The sequence below is a fragment of the Oenanthe melanoleuca genome, chromosome 7 (assembly GCF_029582105.1).
Source record: "Oenanthe melanoleuca isolate GR-GAL-2019-014 chromosome 7, OMel1.0, whole genome shotgun sequence".
Classification (NCBI taxonomy): Eukaryota; Metazoa; Chordata; class Aves; order Passeriformes; family Muscicapidae; genus Oenanthe; species Oenanthe melanoleuca.
Window position 1 is genome coordinate 21,177,531 of NC_079341.1, and position 19,073 is coordinate 21,196,603.

A 19,073-nucleotide genomic window follows, 5' to 3' on the forward strand; every position below is an offset into this window, starting at 1 on the left:
TAATCCAAGGAAGAGGGTGGCACTAGGGTGGGAACAAGTGAGTCTACACTGACATCTCACTTTATATTCTGTTTTTATTTTTCCCCCTCCTGTGCCTTTCCTCTGCATTCATGGGGCAGTTCTTTGCTATGAGTTTGTGGTGGAAGCTCAGGATTTTCAGGAAAGGGGCCACATGCAGCCACTTTGTCAGTGAAAACCGTGTAGTCACAAGATGTTTACAGGCAACTTCAGTTCTCTAGTACATTTTTAAAAGTATTTCTCTCTTACAACACCATGGACATGTTCATAGTACTTTTTGTACTGTGCCCTGCTATAATTTTCTTAATGCCAATGATTTCTCTACTGCAGATTTCCTCTAGGATTTTTTTTTCCATTGGGGTCTGAGTTTAAGAGCAATAGCATTAGATACCTTCAGAAGTAAGTAGAAGTGCTTACGTGCTTTTCCTCTTTTGAAACTTGATTTTTTACCCATTATATAGAGCCTTTTTCTTGACAATTGTGAAGAAATCCACAAATACGGAAACAGACAGCAGTATGAAAGTTCTCCTAAGGCACACCATTCATTTAAAGTCTGGTCCTTAAGCTATCTGTGCTCCTTCTCTCTCTCTAAAAAATAATAGCAATATTGTCTGAAGTACTAAAAGCCAGATGAGACAGAAAAGAGGCTTCTAATTATTTTTGTATTTTTTGATAGATTTAAGGAAAGAGCATGGTCTTTGTATCTGCCACAATTTGACATGTGAACCAGTCATGGTGATATAAGCTTTGTACCTGCTGGAACCTAGAGGGACAATAATTCCTGTTTCATTTTCACATCAGATGACACAATAAAGAGTGATAAAATCCTATGAGTAATATTCAGTGGAGGTTATATATAATTTCACCCTGTGTCATACATCAAATGGTGGTTGGAGATACTAGGATGTGCCAGTGAATCCTGTCCCAAACATGGTATGAAAGCAGCTGTGTTTAAAATCCGTGAGTAATTAGGAACAGATTGAACAGAAGCTCCAAATGGCAACCAGGCTGCTGTAGGCTGAGCTGATGTGCATGCTGTGATTGCTACCTGTACTTGACTCTAACCTGCTTTTTCCTTTGCAGCAGTCCATTGTACCAGCCCACCCAATGGCTCCTCCTAGTCCCAGCACCACCAGCAGTAATAACAACAGTAGTAGCAGCAGCAACTCAGGATGGGATCAATTAAGTAAAACTAACCTTTACATCAGAGCACTGCCTCCAAACACCACTGATCAGGACCTGGTAAAACTATGCCAACCGTAAGTACTACGTTAAAATCTAAATTATAATGTCATACCTTAAAAGCTTAGAGTACATATCCAAGATGAGTGTTTGGATAATGAGGAAAAAAACCCAGATTCATAAACAAACAGCCTCATGCAGTGATATGGAGGCAGGTTTCAACTTTGTTGGCAACCAGAAGGAAAAGATTGTTTGATGCTTTGGAGAAGCAAAGAAAGTGGGAATACAGTGATGAACTGAAGCAATCCACTGCTTTCATAAAAGCTGTGCTTACCCAGAGTGCTGTTGAAATCACAGCTAAAATTTATACCTAAATGTGAAACTTGCTATTGAGAGCCTGCACAGAAGGTCTACTCTGTTCACTACTAAGATAAACTCAAGTAATTGTTCTGAATCACTGTAAACTACAATGTGCATTTGAAGGCTTATCCTTGCTTCTGGATAACTAGTTTCAGTAACTGGTTTCAGACTAATTTATGGCTGTACTTTACTACACAGTTATTTTTATGAGTAGAAAAAGCTGATCCACATAAGAATCCTCTGTAGTGGCTGAAGGTCTGGGTAGACTTGGCTTAGCAGAGGGCTATTAGGCAGTGTTGTTAACATAAGATTTTTTTGCTTATGAGAGTTATTTGTTCTGTTTTTTAATTTTTACAGCAGCACGTGCCTCTTACTTTCAAATATGGGTTATGTGTCAAAAGACTGTGCAGTTGGGTTGTTTATACACTGTTTAAAATAATTTCCTTAGATGTTTTACTGGATTTTTAAAATGTCTTAGCATTTCCAAAATTCGTAGTGCACTGTCTGGATTATTTTGAAATCAAAAGTACTCAGCTAAATTTTCAATACTACATGTAAGAGAACATCCAAATCTGTCTATTTTGGATGAAGAATTATTAAGATTTGTATATAATGGTACTGAAATTTGAAAAATAATTTTATGTTCCATTTAGCAGATAAGTAACTAAGAACATAAAAAAATAGAGTGCAACACAAGTAAGAAAAATAGACAGCAAAACCTCTAAATTTTGGATCCAAACTTATGTGAAGTACCTTTGGTTTTGAATATTGCAAAGAATCTGATACCTAATTTATAGAGGGGATTTTCTATTTTTGTGTTTAAAAATTGGACTTTCAGGGTAGTAGCCACATATAAGTCATCTTAGTATTATAATAAAATTAGCTTCCTCTCACGTTTTTAAGGAAAAAAAAATCTATTTACTCATTTCTCCAACAACAAATGAAATCCTTGTGTTTTGCAGAGAAGAGAATAGATAATCAATCTGTGGAAAGACTTGTTGATAAATTAAACATTTTTACAGCTTCCCTTGTGACAATGACCTCTCTTAACTTGAATTTTAGTTGCAAATGCATGTTTTACAGAAGTGGATTTTTCCTTCCCGTTTTTGTCTTTTGAAGTGATGAAGAAACCTTGGCCTGTGCACTCAAGTTATGTTAGGACAGAGCTGTGAGGTTATTTTGCACTGGAGCCGCCCCAGTAACTACTATTTGTGCAGTGGTTACTATAGCTCCTTAATCTCTTTCTGAAGACATTTTGGTTTGCACAGTCTCAGATGTCATAGATGCATGAGCAGCCTAGAAAAAAATATGTTCAATACTTTGCTGTAACGGGTCCCCTTCCTCTTAAATAGCCAAAGATTCCAATTTTGTTGTTGCTGATCAATGTATAATTGTAGTTGGAATAGCATGAATTGTATAAATAAAAAAATGGGCAAGAACTTCAGCCATTAAGTTGTTAAATCAATTCTGATGTGAATTTACAGGCTTGGAAGGTCATGACATTTATCCCTGTGAGATATTTCCCTCTTAAGCATTTTACTTTAGAGGAAAGAAGATTTTGTCTCAAAATTCTCCATTTCTGCTGTGGAAGCAAGTGTGATGTCCAGAGACTTTAGGCTGGACAATATAATCCCTTAGCAACTAACTGTATGTGGCAATAAGATAGAAATGGCAGCTCTCTCCCTGTTCACAAGCTCAGTAATCCACTTTTGTAGACCATGGGAGGTTTCAGATGCAAAACTTTTCCTTCTTATAAATCTTATAAAGCTTCTAGGGTGCAAAAGGCAAGATATTCTTGAAGGTGAACCTGCCATGTTCATGATTTAAGCTGCGGTAATACAAAATAAATGGAGAATAAAATCTTGGAGACACAGAAGTCAATGAGGAGACTGTTGTTTACTGAAGGTCTCCGAAATACTTTTTTAGCTCTTTCCAAATTCCTAAGATTTTACTGAGAGGCTTTTAGAGTAATTTTAGCTCCTTTTCTCTGTGTAGAGTGGGTCTTGCTAGCATAAGAGGATGTCCACTGCAGTGCTTGATGGTAAGAATAGATAGAAAGGCTGCTCTGCATTTGTAGAAATGATATTGCTAGTTGGCAATAAGCAGTTTTTGTTGGATGTACATAAAAAGGTCACTGGCTTGTTTTGTGTCTTTTGACTGATGCCAGGCAAGACAGAGAAACACCTGTGGGTTGAGGAAATAATGGTTGAAAAACGTCACTGCACATTGTCACTGCAAGTACCAGAAACATCCCATCTGCAGAGATTTTTCCTTCTGATCATAATGGACTTGTATCATATATACTCTACTGAAAAGTTCTTTTCAATGATGGTTATGGTAGAGAAATATTGCTTTTGACAGAAGCCCTCAGAATACAAGCTTGAATAATCAACAGAGTTCTTGTGTGGAGGATAGTTGTACTGTGACTTCTATTTGATTTAGTCAGGATTTGTATTAGTTCTTGTTGTGACAGCAGTGCTAATTTTGGCCATGTTTTTACTTTATTTAATTATTTTTGGTGAATCACTAGAAGCCCCCTTATCAATAATGGAAGTGTTGGGCTTGCTCTCCTGTTGTAGCACAGCTGTGCAGTATTTATGAACAAACATTCACCAGCTTTGTGGAAAAGTATTTTCCTGGCAAAAGCACAATTTGCCAGCATACATGTCTACAAATCTGTCTCCAACTTCAACTGACTGGTCCTTTCTGTTTTTCTATTAGGTGAAGCTTTTTTCCTCTTTTCCTAGTTGAAAAGAGCACATTATGTTTTTGTTGTGTGGACTTGGGAGCATGGCTGTTTTTCGGAGCACATTACTGGCTTTTGTGTGGGAAATAAAGCTGCCATGTTTCTGTTCATTCCAACTTGAGCCTGCTACTCCAGTTCTGCGCTGAGAAAACAAATTTCTTCATATCAGTTGTGCCAGAGGCAGAAGTGTGTGGAGGTATTGTTTGTCACAAGGATGTCATAACAGTCAGCCCAGAACCAGAGGAGTGTCAGGGAGACATGATATGAGTCAGTCCTGGCCCTAAGAGCTTCCCATCAGGTTTGTGGGAGTAGGCAAAGCAATCACTGCAGTGGCCACAGATCCTGTCTGTTCTGTGGGAGGCTGGACAGGAGCAATCAGCTAAATAGGACAGGAGCAGAGGACAGGAGCCAGTGAGGTTTGGGAAAGCCTGCAGGAAGCTGCCTGACTGTGCTGTGTGGTTTCTTTTCACAACCATAGAGTGCCATTGCTTGGGAGCTGCTGCACTGAGCAAGCCTCTGCCATGCAGAGCTGGTTTGACAGGGTTCCTGAAGCAGTGCTTACTTCAGCCATGCCTAATTGCACTCCCTTCTCCTGCTGTGGATATCAATACTCGATATGCTTTTTTCAGCTCTTCTGTTGGGTTTTGAATATATTACTTAGGTTTCAACTATACTTTCTTATTTGGTGACTCTTAGTCCTGTCTCTTAACTTATTGAATATCTGGATCTGAAGGTACAAGGTTAAATCCATTCCAATTATTTACTGAAATTGTTGAGCCTGCTTATCTGATTAGGGACTTATGTGATTGGGTCTTAGCAGATTCAGTCAGGAGTTTGTAACTTGCTTTGACATGTTTTCTAGGTGCTTTCCAGACTCTCACTAAGCACTGTGCTTTGCTGAGGATGACCTTTATGCTAAAGCCACATGGTTCCAAAGCCCTGTACTTTCCACTGTCTTGCTTATGATTTACTTGCTGGCCTGCAGCAGCATTGTGTCTGTGTAATGCTGTTTCTTCAGAGACCTCCTTTTGAGATATGTACATCATTAAATGAGGATGATGCAGCAGACCCTTCATCCTCCTGACAATCCCCAGTCCCTGGGTGAGATTTCAAGCTTTGAGGCTTAACCCAAGTCTCCTGTGTTCAGTTCAGCATAAATCATCTGATCAGCCCACTCTTTGATATTCTCCCTTCCAGGCTGTTTTCTCACACTGTGCTGCTTGTATCAAGGTGCTTGTAGTCTATATGATAATTTTGAAATCGCTTTTTCCTCTGGATGGTTCCACTTAGTTGGCCTTCCCCCTTAAGTTATCACTGTAGGGTCATATTGTTGGTTTTTAATGGGGTTACATTCAGGAAAGCAACTGCTTTAAGGTAAAAAAATATAGAATTACCACAGCAGGCCATTGTTCTGTGCCAGGATGGTCTGCACACAGAAATGGAACCTTGCAGTGGCTGCCTTTGCATATGTGCATTCTGAAATCACCTGTCTTGTTGAGAGAGTAATTTAAGGATTCATTGCTAAATATTCAGCATCATGAACACAGGCATAGCTAAAACAACTGGCAGGCTAATGGTTTTCTTGAAACATACGAACGACCCAGATGTGATATGCAGCTTTGTTTCCAAAACACTTAGTTATGTACTCCAATGTTTCCCTGTTTTGAAGCGAGATGACCTGAAAGTTGTTTCAATTCCCTGTTCTTAGTAAAAGACATATTTTCATTGTCATGTGACATCCATTAACATATTAATGTTTCCAAGTTCTTTGCTGTGTAATTGTGACCTCTCCCATGTTGCCATTTCTCATTTCCTTCAAACATATTTAGGACTGAAAAGACGTGAACTGGAACCCAGACATTTACTGTAGCAGAGAGCTGGCACCACTGTGGTCACTTAAGATGAGGAAATTTGTTAATTTTATTCAACATACCTTGTTAGAAAAAAAAAGCTGGGCTTTAGAAAATATTCTGAATATCTCTTGCATTTAACTCCTTGGAAGAGTGGTCTGGGCAGGTCATTGCTGCTAAAAAATACTTATAGTACATAAACACAACCCCTTTAGATAAATGGTATGGCTAAATGAAAGTGGAATGGAAGTTTTCAAAGCGGATTTCTCCAATTCTTTTAAAAGTGTTTTCTCTTTATTCCTTTTTCTCCATTTTTTCTTGCACTTTTCTTTCATGGTTTGCTGACTGCAGTGATGTATTGCATTCATAATTATGTGGAATATTATTTTGTGTCATATAATTAAATGTGATACATCAATGTCTCTGAAACTGTTCCCTTTGAGAACAGTATTAATGCTGATTATGTTGTGGCAGGAGCCTATCTATCCTTACCTTTTTAGGGTAGAAAGAAGCCCTCTGCAAATTTCTTTTTTTCAGGATTATGTGTGCATTTTTAAAAACAGTATTATTGCATACATATCTGAATAAATAACACCAGGTTAACAGAATAACATTTGGTTCTAGGGTTCCTTAGTGATTGAGCAGTATGTGATTTGTACTGTTCAGCTCTATTGTGTAATACCAGCATCATGTTTTTCCTTTATTCCCTGTTCAAGGACTATGGCATGGTTTGGGGTTTGTATTACCTGCAGTGGATTTTCCTTAGCTGCGCTTTTCACTCAGTTTTGCTCTTCAGATCAAACATTCCCCCAAGGATGGTGAAGGTGTTCTTGCTGGATGTATTCATTGGTTGTGCCAGTGCTGTTGCCTGTGCAGTGGTGTGGAACACAGTGGAGAAACACCCACAGGAACCCTGAGACCAGATTTAGCTAATCTCAGCTGTGTTCTGCCCAGCTGATGCAGCCAGTTTCTCAACCAGTCAAGCTGTCAGAGGAGGAGTGGCCTGCCAATCTGGTGTGTGAACCAGCTCTGCTGGCTTCTGTCTGAGCCAGTGATCTTCTGAGAGACTGCTGTCAAAAATATGTATATCCCATTTCTGCACCTGAAGAGAAACAGAATTTGTTATTGTATGTTTCTTTTGCCAGGTGCACCAGAGAGATGCAGGCCTGGTATGGAGGCTGAAATGCTCCTTTTTGTCAGGGCTTGACTTCTACAACAAGTAGTGAGGCGTTTGCTTGGTGTGCCCTGGGAACTGTGATTGGCCTGGAGATGTGATGTTTGCTTTAAATAGTCATTTCCTTTATTGTTTAGCAACTCATTTCAGCAGTCATGTCATGAAGTGTCTAGTCTGGGATGATGTGAAAGAAGACTCTCTATCGTCCCCTCAATATTTAAACTTTACTTACCTAGAAATAAAATTCAGACAGCTTTACATTCATGATCAAATGAAATCTATACTGAAATTCTCTGTGAGAAGTTCCAGAGTGTTTTTTACAGTAATGCTTTCTTGTAGAATGTTACTAGGGACCCATAGATATTTTCAGGGAAATTGTAGTTGAGAGAAAAGTAAAAAAGTTGTTCTATCCTCCAGATGCAAATAGTCACTTGACATGCCTTGAATTTAAAACAAATACAGTTTTAATTTTTGCTTTCAGTTTTTTTATTAAGCAAAGATTGTGGTTTTTCAAAGTCAGTTTTTCATTTAGCTTAACTTAAAAGCAGTTCCCCTCAGCACATTGTTTAAAAAACAAGTCATCCCAGTACAGACGCGCGAAGGAACTCTGTGTTTGCCCTGTGCTCGCAGATGTGGAGATCCAGTGATTGCACAACTCCCTGTCCCCTGGGAGATGAGAGTTCTGTTGCAGTGTGGGGCCAGAGGAATGGTGATCCCATGGAATTTCCTTGAGGAAGTGGGGGCGAGGGAGAAGAGAGTGGAAGGAATGTTTCAGCCGCAGCTGCTTGTAAAAGAAGCACTAGGAAAACAGATTTGGTAAAAGTTACCACCATTGAAGATCTCTTCTTGGAAAACAAAAAGCTGATTTGGAAGCACAGGGCCAGGTATTTGTTGTAGGAGGTGGAACCACAGAGCTGCAGGAGAGAAATGTCCAGTGGCAGCTGTTGGAATGCCTTTGATCAGGGTCCCAGTCCTCAGCTCCCCATCGGCAGGGACCTGACGCACATGGGAAGTGGCAGCAGCAGTTGTTTTCTGGGATAACCAGAAATTCAAGAACATTTTGAAGGGATAGTTTAATTCCACTTGATACTGAAAATGTTAACAAGTACTAATCAGGCTTTTTAGTGGGTTCCATGATGCCAAAAACTGCCCCTTCTGTCAGAGACCTCTTAGGCAGGCATCTCAGAAACCAGCCCAGAATTGACTCAGCTTAGAGCCCAAGTTAGTTTTGGCCTCAGCATGCTTACATCAAGCTTGTCCTTTTATCAGGAAACCATTCAGCATGGAAACCTGGATCAGTATTTGCAAGCAGGTTCTTATATCCAATGTCCAGTATCTCATGTGGTTTCACATAACTTGTGGATATCTTGTGAAGTCTTGTCTTTGTTTGCTAAAGGTTCATTCTGTTTAGCTCTGATTTCTGTAATGCTAACTTCTTGAAATTAAAAAGAGCTATCTGATGTTGACATGTTGTAAGGCCACTCTTTTTGGATAACCTTTTAACCTTTTTTTACCCACAATGCTGAGTTACATTTAGGGTTGATAAACAACACTTTGCAACCCACATAATAAATATTCGTATTTAACCTGTAGAATGGAAGCAGTAGCAAATATAGGTAAACTAGTTTAATTTAATTAAATTAATTAATTAAATTTAATTCAGATCTTGCTACCTCCAATGAAATGTGTAGCTGAAGAAATAGGAAAAGCAGTGTTTATCTTTAAAAGAAACTCCACATAATGTTAAGCCTTGATCCTCAATTTTTTTTCCCACGACTCCTAAAATTTTACCCTGTTTTGACATTCAGAAAATGTCAGCTGCCTCAGTTCCATTTGAGCAGTTGCCTTACTCAAGGCTCAGACCAACTCTGTAGAAAATTAAATCATTAAAGGGTTACTGAGAGAAGAATTAGCATTTTATCATTTAAATGTCTGATCTTTGTAGATAGATGTGCTGTACCTGGGAAAAAAGTAAAATTTTAATTTGAACACTGATAATGTTATGATACATGGACATAGAGAAAAAAAACACCAATGAAGACTAAAAGAGAAGACTTTGATTCGGGGTCTGTTTTGACCCTGTTACTAGTACAAATATTCTACTTAAAATAACCTGTGAGAGTTGAGTTAATCATTTACAGAATCAATTGCAGTGGAAGAAATATGTTCTTGGTTGTACTTCTATCCTGCCTCTTATATTTCCATTCCTTTTCTGACTTATTTTACATTAGAGGAAAACTATCTGCCAAAATTTATAACTTTTGGTTATAAATAATTATATTAATTAACTGATCATTTTGGCCATCTTACCTGAAATAGGTTAGCCTAAAATGTGTGTTCTTCTTAAATGCTTGTTTCCCATATTCTGTGCAGTTGTGTCATTTTATGTGTTATCTTTAGAAGACAGAGTCTGAATCAGTATTTTTTCCTAGGAGAATATTGTGGACTTAGGTCTTACACATTATTAATATTTCTAATCTTAGGGCTGCTTTTTGGCTTACATGTAGTCACTAATAAGCTTTCACAAGTCTTCTCAAAGTATCAACAATTATTCTGTTGCATTAATAAGGACTCAGTGAATGATGTGGTAAAATAAGTGTTATATTAATAAAAGATCTAAAATTGTAAGAAAAGAGCTTCGTATAGGGTAGTGCAGATACATAAGAAACCTCAAATCTTTTATTTGTAAACCCTTAATGTCAGAAATAAATCTAAAGACCTGAAAAAAAGCCAAACTACTTCTGGTTTCAAGGACTTTTCTGAAAGGGTAACTGAAGAGCTTTTGGAGCCCAGAGATAAGCACAGTTTTGTAGTTCAGTATATAATTTCATTTAGTGAATATATCAAAGCCCAAAGGGACTGCTGTGCTGACAGCCAGAAATGCTTCCCCATGCCTTGGAAAGATGGCAGGTTTGACTGGAGCTGTGTGTGCAGGGGCAGAGCGCCTGGGACCCGCTGCTGTGCCAGCTCTGGGGTTAGGAGCCACTCCCTGCTGCACAGGGAGCTCTGAGGATTTATCTGATAGGGAGGGCTGAGCTTTCAGCTGCCTGAGTGCTGAGTGCCAGGTGAACTCCACCATGTCTGCTTCTTTTGGCATTGTGGTTTCTTCTTCTTTTCAGCCTGTAGCTGTGTGGTGCCCCAGGCAGAAATCTCCCCTGTGTTAACCCTGAATGCCTTGGCTGAGTTCTGGAGAAGACATTTGGCAGAGAGGAGAGACTCTTCCCCTTCAAGGCCTGAGGGTATCAGCGTGGTGGGGTATCCAGCCTTGCTGATGTAGCTGTGTGCATTTCCCTTCCCTCACTGCTGGCTGTTGTACTGTTGATCTGGGAAGGACTCTTTGTAAATCGTTTGCTTTTCCTCCCCCTCCTCCCCAGAGATCCTGGGGATTATTCAAACTCTTACATTTCCCGTACTTGAAGCTACATGTTTTTTATCGTGTGGATGGCTTTGTCTTACTTTTATTACTAAGGCTTTTTTATTCGTTGCCAAAAGTCTGTGTGCTGCATTTTGAAGGTTTCAAATAATGAGAGGGAAAGTCTTGCTCTCTATTCCTTTTTCTCTGTGACAGCTTAGAGGGCTCTCACATTTGAGAACAGAGGTACAGTGCTAGCAGTGAAAGACTATCAAGCCAGGACTGTTGCTGAAAAGTCCATCATCATACAAAGGCCTCAGCATGAATGTACTTTTTAACTGTAAACTAGGATCAATTGTTTTTGAACATCTTCTAAATATTCAGAGTTATGACATTTTAAAAATACACAATAATCTGTCCCAGTCCTCTGTTCTTCCCAAGTGAATTGCTTATTACTTTGTTCCATGGGAAATTCTGAAGTTTTTTTCCACCCATTTTATTTATTACTTAATTAATTGTATATTTGTTAATTCTCTTTGAAGTCTAGGACACTCACTCTGAATTATGTAGTTTCACAAATGTCATTAAGTATTTTGAAAAGAGTGGCCCTCCCAGGAAGAGGGGACAGCTCTGCCTGTCAGTGATCAAGTGTTTCCCATCTAACACTTGAACTGAGGTCGAGGTGATCATCTGAGGAGCACAGGCTCACTGGTCTGGAGGTAGCTGAAAGCTGAGCAGTAGCAAAACTTGGCTTTTGAAGGTAACTGGTTACTGAACAAGTATCTGAGTGGTGGATGTGGGTTTTGGGAACATTGTTAGCTTCTTTATCTCAGGGGATTTAAAAACATGTAGTTTAATTAGAAACAGAGCAGAATACAACTAAATATATAGCTGTAAAGCCAGGTGCTTATAACAGTATAATAATATACTAATGGAAACTCTTCTGAAAAGGGCATCCACTGCAATTTATATCACCACAACAGAATTCATTAATTTTTTGCCATGAAAAAGGGGAAATTAATTTCTGTTTCTCTCTATGAAGATTTTCAAGTTCTTGTGATAGAAGACATCTGAGTGCCTTTAGGGCATCTTACATTTGCTCATCATTTTCTGGTAGTTACTGTGCCTTGTTTTGTTCTTTCCATAAATGAGAGATGGGGAGGCAGCTTAAAGTGCAGAGGAAAGAGTAAATTTTCCGAATTTTGTACTGTAGTCAGGAGGGAGTATTTCTGAGGGCAATGTTTTCTTCTGCTCACTATTGTCTTTGCCGAACTTTTACTTTTTTCGAGGGGAGAAAATTTGCAAAAAAAAATTAATTTTTCCTCAGGAATTTTGCTGGGTTTTTATTTGGATCTGGGTCACTGATGTTCTGCCTTCTTCAGGACCCAGTACTTCAGTTCATGCTTGTGCCAAAGATATTTGACAATTCTTGAGTTCAGCTTCTTCAGTGGTGGAGGAAATGTGAGGCTGTTTCTCTCAAGTTGTTTTCCCCTAGTGGTAGAGATCAACATTTGGCTATGAGAGTTCTCCTTTATTTTTTTGGCCGGCAGTTCTCTGATATTTTTGTTGCTGAGATCATCCTCACTAGGCTTTCAGAATAACATCTGACTGGGGTTCAAATTCTTCACCTTCTGCTCTTCTGACCATGTAGTATGTTATAGGAGAGGTTTTGATCCTTGCCATTAATAATTAATTTGTTTCTAGATGCCTTTTGTTAACACTAAGATCTGTTAATTTGTGGTTTCTTCCTTGCATTGTGATTCGGTTTCATGTTAAGGGTGTGGATTCTTTTAATCCCAAAGATAATTTAAGGGAATAAAAGTATCATGAAATTACTGCAGCCTGAGTCATACTTGGTCTGTGAGTTAAGTTCCCTGGCCTTCCCACACAGCATTTCCGATATGCAGTGAGCTGAGGGTGTGCAGGAAAGACTTTAGAGTGACCTAGATACTATTTAACTCTTCACTAGGGGGTGGCTCTCTGACACTAGGTATAGCCATTGCCTCTTTGCCTTCTCAGTCCTTTCTTGTGTGATAATTGTATCAATTACTTTCCCTACCTCTGAGTGGTTTTCATATAAAGTATTTTAAGGTTTCTATTTGAATTATTTTAATCATCTTTTAAAATTAGATTGATTGGAAAAATTAGAAAACTATTTTAAAACCTGAAGTGTAGGCATGGAGATTCATCCTCAGAAGTTATGGCTTTCCTGTAGTACTTTATCACTTCTAAGATAAAAGCTTGTTCTGCTGCCCTCTTGCAGGCAAAGAAATAGTCATCTCAGGCTCTCTGAAACAAAAATGTCTGTAAAGCCCACAAACATGTCATACTATCATGTCATGATCAAGCTTCCTTGCTGGTGTATGATGTTGAGTCTGTGCAAGGAAGGTGGTGATACAGGATTGACTTTACAGACTTTGGGCTGGCCTGTCAGCTTTGCAGTCATACAGTGTTTGGTTGATTTTTCTTGACTCTGTAAGAACGTGTATTTTGACTAATCCCTTCTGTAGCTGCTGATGTTCTGGGTTTGTGAAGCTCTCACAGATGCTCCTTTTAAGAAACTTTGACTATATGTTATTCTGCTTAATGTAGTTTCCATCCAGATTTGCAGTTGACACAGCCAGCTGGAGGAGACTAATTTTCTCTGAGCCCAGCTGACTCCCTCCTTTGCACAAATGCTTTTGGGCTGAGTTTTTCCTGCTAGGCCAGGATTAACCTCTATCATCTGTGTACTTCACTGTGAAGCCCAGTGATCCAAGTGCTTCCTTGGGCACGCTGCCAAAAGTGCAATCTTGGACACTGGACTCACCCTTCCATGATGGTATTTGACACAGTCATTATGCAAAAGTCACTGGAGATGAGGGGCTGGGGATCATGTGAGTTTCAGGCAGCTCTGTGTGTTCTGCAGGGCTGTCTGGTGGTGCCCAGAGTGTGTGACTGCAGCTCAGGGCTCAGTGGCCTGACAGTGCAGTGGTTCCAGAGGGCTTCAGTTGTCCTGGGATGCTGCAGTGATGGGATCAGAACAGGTTAATGGCTTTTTAAAGAAAAGGGTATATTTAAGCTACCAAAAGCAGATTTCCATGTAAGTATCTATTACATACTCTGCAAAACTGCAGAAATCAAGCTCTGCCTCCTGCTTGCTTCAGTCAATATTCAAAAGACCATCTAAGCAGTGTGAAACTGAGGAAGTGTCACTGAGTATGACCCTGACACATCAGCCACAGAGGTTGTGTTTTAGATTTTGTGTTGCAGCTTGTGATTGCTCATCTATCTAAAATTTGGCAACAGATGGATAGTATTTTTTTAATGCATAACACTCCTCTATCTCTGGCTCAGCACTTAATACTTGTGCATGCATCTTTTCAACAGAGCTGTGCAGTTACAATCAATAATATGTGAGCTGATGTTTCTGCTCAATAACATACAGCCACTTAAATGCCCGTCTGAAGTATATTGACCCCTGGAGAGAACTACTTTAGTACAACCATCTTCCCTATTGAAATGGAGATATTTGCTATTCAGCACAGCTGGGACTTGAGACTACAGAAGCAGATTCAAATAGAGATAAAGTCTACATGCTGTGCTATTAAGGGGACAAGGCATCTGGAAGGCTTAGCAGTGACTTTGAGTAATTTGTCCATTTAGCTCTGTTCTAATAAGCTTGACATTAAGTTACCAGAAATTAAAGAAGTTCATACCTTATTTATTGTAGTGTCTTCATTACAAGGTGTTAATTCCAGTATAGAATAGCTATTGAAAGCATGATGTTACTGTGAGTATTTAGTAAAAAAACACTGTAGAAAGCAGTTCAGAGAGACTGAAAGTTATTTGAGCGTATTGGGATTTTTCCTCTCCTGCCTTCCAGACAGAAGAGAGGCAGTCAGCAATTTCTGAGGTGGTGTGTTAAATTAGTGCAAGATAGAGGTAAGGACAAACAGTTATCTTTATGCAAAGTCTGCTTTAATCCAGTAGGCTAAGTCTTGGAAATCCTGTTGCCTTTTGAGTTGTCTTAATGTTACAAAACCAGAAAGAAAACTTACAAAATACATTGATGTATTTTGAAAAAGTTATCAATGCTAGGCATTATACCAGCAACAAAACATTTTCAGTGCAAGAAAAAGCATTATGTATGCATGTACATATGGATGTGTATATTTTTTATATATGTATTTTTCACAATGTGAAACAGTTTTTTGTAGTTCAGAGTTGGCAGATGGATCAGGGCTCGGGAAATGGGACGTGGTTGAAAGTGCCCTTTTATGGCAGTCATAATCTCATGGTTTTCTAGACTGATGGCTTCCTTGAGGCATCATCTGTTTAAACTGAGTGTATAAGACTTGGTTAGCAACCTTCACCAGAAGTGAAATTGATATGCAAGAATAAATTAAAGAGCAATCTTCTGCAAGTATGTAGGCTTGTGGTATTAATAGGTGTCTGCCTATCTGTGCAGAGAGGAGGTAATCTCACACTAGCTAAGCCTGAAGCCAGATGATAAAACAATTTTGATTTATACTGTTCTGACTAAACAAGAGAAAAAAGTATTGGGAAGTGTAGATAAATTATTTTATTTTCCCTTTGCCTTTTCCTTAATTCCCTCCTACAAGAAGAAGAAATATGCTTAGGAGTAACCAAAATAATGGACAATGCATCATGTGCTGACAATGACTGAATTTGGCTTCCTTGGATGGAGGAGGGGGAATTGAAAAATAAAAGGTCTTCAGGTAGAGAGACTCATTTGTGCTCCCAAGCTGGTCTCTACTGTTTAACAGAGGGAAGAGGAAAGAGTTATGAATAACAAGAACTGCTCTGTTATGTCTTCATAGTTTTATTCTCTCAAGCTGTTAGTGTAGGCTCTGCAAAATCAGTGAGGCTGAAATTTGCCAGGATTTATGGTTGAATGTGGATATACTGCTGTACTTTCAGATTAAAACAGTGAGCAGTGGTAAATCAATACATGCACGTCTGCAGACCTGCCATGAGCTCCACTTATAAATACATATTAGCATTCATCTGGGTTAATTTCTTATCCTCCCAAATCGTTGTCCTGAGTAGTGATCATTTCTCAGTATAAAGAAAAGGATAAAAGAAATCACTAGACTGTAGAAACAACATTTCCTATTTGTAATTTGAACCTTTTTGGTGCTTTCTTGCTATGCTTGCAAATGAATTATTACTTAAAAAAAAGAGCTGTATCTTCTGTTGTTATGTGAAACTCTATGGTCTCATACCTTTTATATTCTTTCTGGGAGCCATAGAAACTATGATAATTTATTTGCAAATAATGTTGTTTCAAGCTTTCAGTTGTGTGTAAAATGAAGATTTTTTTTTTTTTTCAGTATGTAATTTGTGTCCATTCTGTAGCACTAGAGTAAGAAAACAACTAGGTGAGAGCATTTGCTTCTTAATATGACATGGTTTTGTTCTTCCATCTTGTAACAGCAGGAACCTCTTCCCATATACTTGAATAACCTTGTCAGTAGATGTGCATGCAAATTGCTGCAGAAAATGTAGATTATCCTGTGTTTTCTTAAGTAAGGGTGATGCTAGTACTAAAAAGCGAGTTAGCCAAGAATTCCAAGTATCTTTTAAATTAATTATCTTTTTTTCTTCTTCTTATTTTCTTGGTTTTTTGTTTGTTTGTTTGTTTGTTTGTTTTGTGGTTTTTTTTTTTTTTTTTTTGTTCGTTTTTTTGTTTCCCTTTTTGTTAAGTCAGGGTTCTCCAGAGCTGCTGAACTGGGTGCTGGACAGTAGAGATTAGGGAGTGCAGCCTGCTTTGTGAGGCAGACTCCTTGATTTTTCTGATGTTGTAGCTTTTACTGGAAGCTTCTTGTTTGGATCATCTTAATGCATGTTAGTTGATATATGAGAATTTATAATTCCGAGATTTATTGTTTGTACCTATCTGAATAACTGCAAACTATTTTCATACAAAAGATCCTCAGTTCCATGTTTTATGGTAAAACTTTCTGTAATGCTATCAGTGGAGGAGCACTTCACATAAATGACAATATTCTATATTAGAAGCAGAATAGTAGCAAATTAATTTCTAAACCATTCTATCTGATTTGCACACATCACTTCATATTTAAATATTTTTCTCAAAGGAACAATGACACATAATTTATAAGGAAAACCAGAGTGGTCTTTCACTCTCATTGGTTAACAAACTCAATAGATCTTTGGCAGGAAACAGCACTTTTAATGTCAACCAGCAATTGTGTCCCTGCAAACAGATGTTTGAAAACCATAACTCTGCATAGTTTACACATTTAAAAATACTTCCTATGTGTGTTTTTAAATGGGTAGAGAGAAAAATCTCTGAAAAGTGTAGGCAAAAATTAGTTAGGAAAAATCACTTCAGTTTTGCTGTACTATTGATTTCATAAACTGTGAAGATTATGATAAACAATTTCCTTTTCTGAAAGAATGGACATTTGCTTTAATGCATTACTTTGATTTTATTTTCTTTTTCTTCCATTTAGGAGTAAGCAAGCTATGATTACTTAGACAATACTTGCACTTCAGAGTGTGTCGAAGAGGCAAATCTGTTTGTGTTTCTGATGGGTTATTTATCCTGCTTAACCTATAAACTGTAAAGTAACAAGGCTACTGAACTGACAGATAGCCTAGCAGATGGTTCAGAGATTATGTGAAATCACCTCAGCTTGTCAGAAGTCAGGTTGGGTTACTGCAGGGGCAGAGGCGGCAAGAAGCACAGAACAGGATCATTTTTCACAATTTGTTGCTTGAAATTCCATTTTTCTTCACAGCATGTGACATCTTGTGTCTACAGTTAAAACAGCTATGCAATCAACAAATTTAGGACCAGCATGTTCATATTCTGGCTTTCATATGAGTCATTAGGTTGATGAGAATCTTTAGGGGTCTATGAAATATGAAAGCTGATCTCCAGTGCAGAGCAAGAGGTCAACTCTGCCACTTTAGCTGCTATTGCCCTCTCCTTTTTCTGTGTCTGGAACTGTTGTCTCTCCCTACCATAATGCTGAGCAGCATTCTCTTGTTAGCCAATGGAAGATTAAATGGAAATTAGGTGCCATATGTTTAGTAGTAAAAATCATGTTGCAGCTGAGCAAGGATAGGCCAAGATTGAGGGCTTTGACAAAAATCTCTCCCTGAAGAGAGGGTGATTATTAATCATAGCTCTGCCAAGTATCTGAACTCACATCCTCAGTGGAGCAGCTGAGGCTGCAGATACTGATAAACTTGTCAGAGCCTAGTACAGAAGTTAAAGGTTCATCCTTCAGAATTTGCCTTTTCCTTTCTTTTGAATTATCAAAAAAGTCCCCTAAAACCCTAATGTAAAGATTTTTATACTTAGGTTTTTAAATCTCTTTTTAAATTGGTTGTACAGCTGTTGTGTTTTTTCTCAAAGTAGCATCAGCAGAATTCTTCTTGATGCCTGACAGGGCATAATATGAGAGCCTTCCCCTCCAACTCCAAAAGCTTTTTCTGGGAGTGGGTGTGTGTGTGTGTGTGTGTGCATACTTCACAGATTATTTTGATTTTTTTTTTTCCTCCCATGACTGTGTCATCATAATACTGAAGTATAACTGCTTTTTCACATATTGAAACATTTTTAACCTTACAAAGTAAAACTAAATAAACATGCCCTTACATTTTTGTTGATTTAAGATTGACAGAGAAAACACCTCTGCAGGCAGCTGTTGAAAGTCTGTTCATTAAGGCACTAGAAAGCCACATTGGGAAAGCTGCTTTAGTGCCAGCTGTAATATTTGTGAAATGTTTAAAATGCCCAGAGACATTAAAACCCAAAGTCTTCCTCAGCTGTGCTAAATAAAATGATGTTGTGCAGTGGGTCTTGCTTTTAAGATAATCAATTTGTTGTGCAACAAGGATCATATTTATTGAAAAACCTTTGGAAAATGTAGTAAGAATAGCTGTAGGATGCTAACAGGACTCTTTCCCCTTGAATTTCAGTCAGCTTCTAAGGAATGGATAGAGGTTATTCACATCTCTACGAAGCAAGAGCAGAAGGAAGCAAACATTTCCTGATTCTAAAAACATATCTTCCCTGTCCCCACAGCTTATCTTTGTCTGAACCAGGAAATAACTAATCTTGGGAAAAACAAATTGGGTAGCTGAAAAATAATAATTTCCAAAATCTTTTGTGTGTCACTCCACTGTCCATTAGAATTTTAAATTACTGATTATTTTTAGTTCTAAGGAGCATTTACATTTGTGTAGAGCCTGTACACTACAAACCAAATACCTATTCATAAAATACTGCTTTTTATCTGTTGAAATTAATATTGTCCAAGAAACTTAGAAGGCATTTCTTGATACTTTACTAAGTTGTGTATGTCCATTGGGCAAAGCATCTGCTCCTGTGAGGACAGACAACTATAAGAG

At 38.3% G+C, this 19,073-nt stretch overlaps 1 protein-coding gene across 5 annotated transcripts in view; it reads left to right on the plus strand.

The window, feature by feature from the left end:
- Positions 1 to 19,073, plus strand: part of RBMS1 (RNA binding motif single stranded interacting protein 1) — a 142,260-nt gene that overhangs the window by 76,806 nt on the left and 46,381 nt on the right. For all 5 annotated transcript variants that reach the window (XM_056496379.1, XM_056496378.1, XM_056496382.1 and 2 more), the window contains exon 2: positions 1,102 to 1,277. In XM_056496379.1, the coding sequence (XP_056352354.1) occupies positions 1,102 to 1,277 (176 nt within the window). The remainder of the gene's footprint in view (positions 1 to 1,101; positions 1,278 to 19,073) is intronic.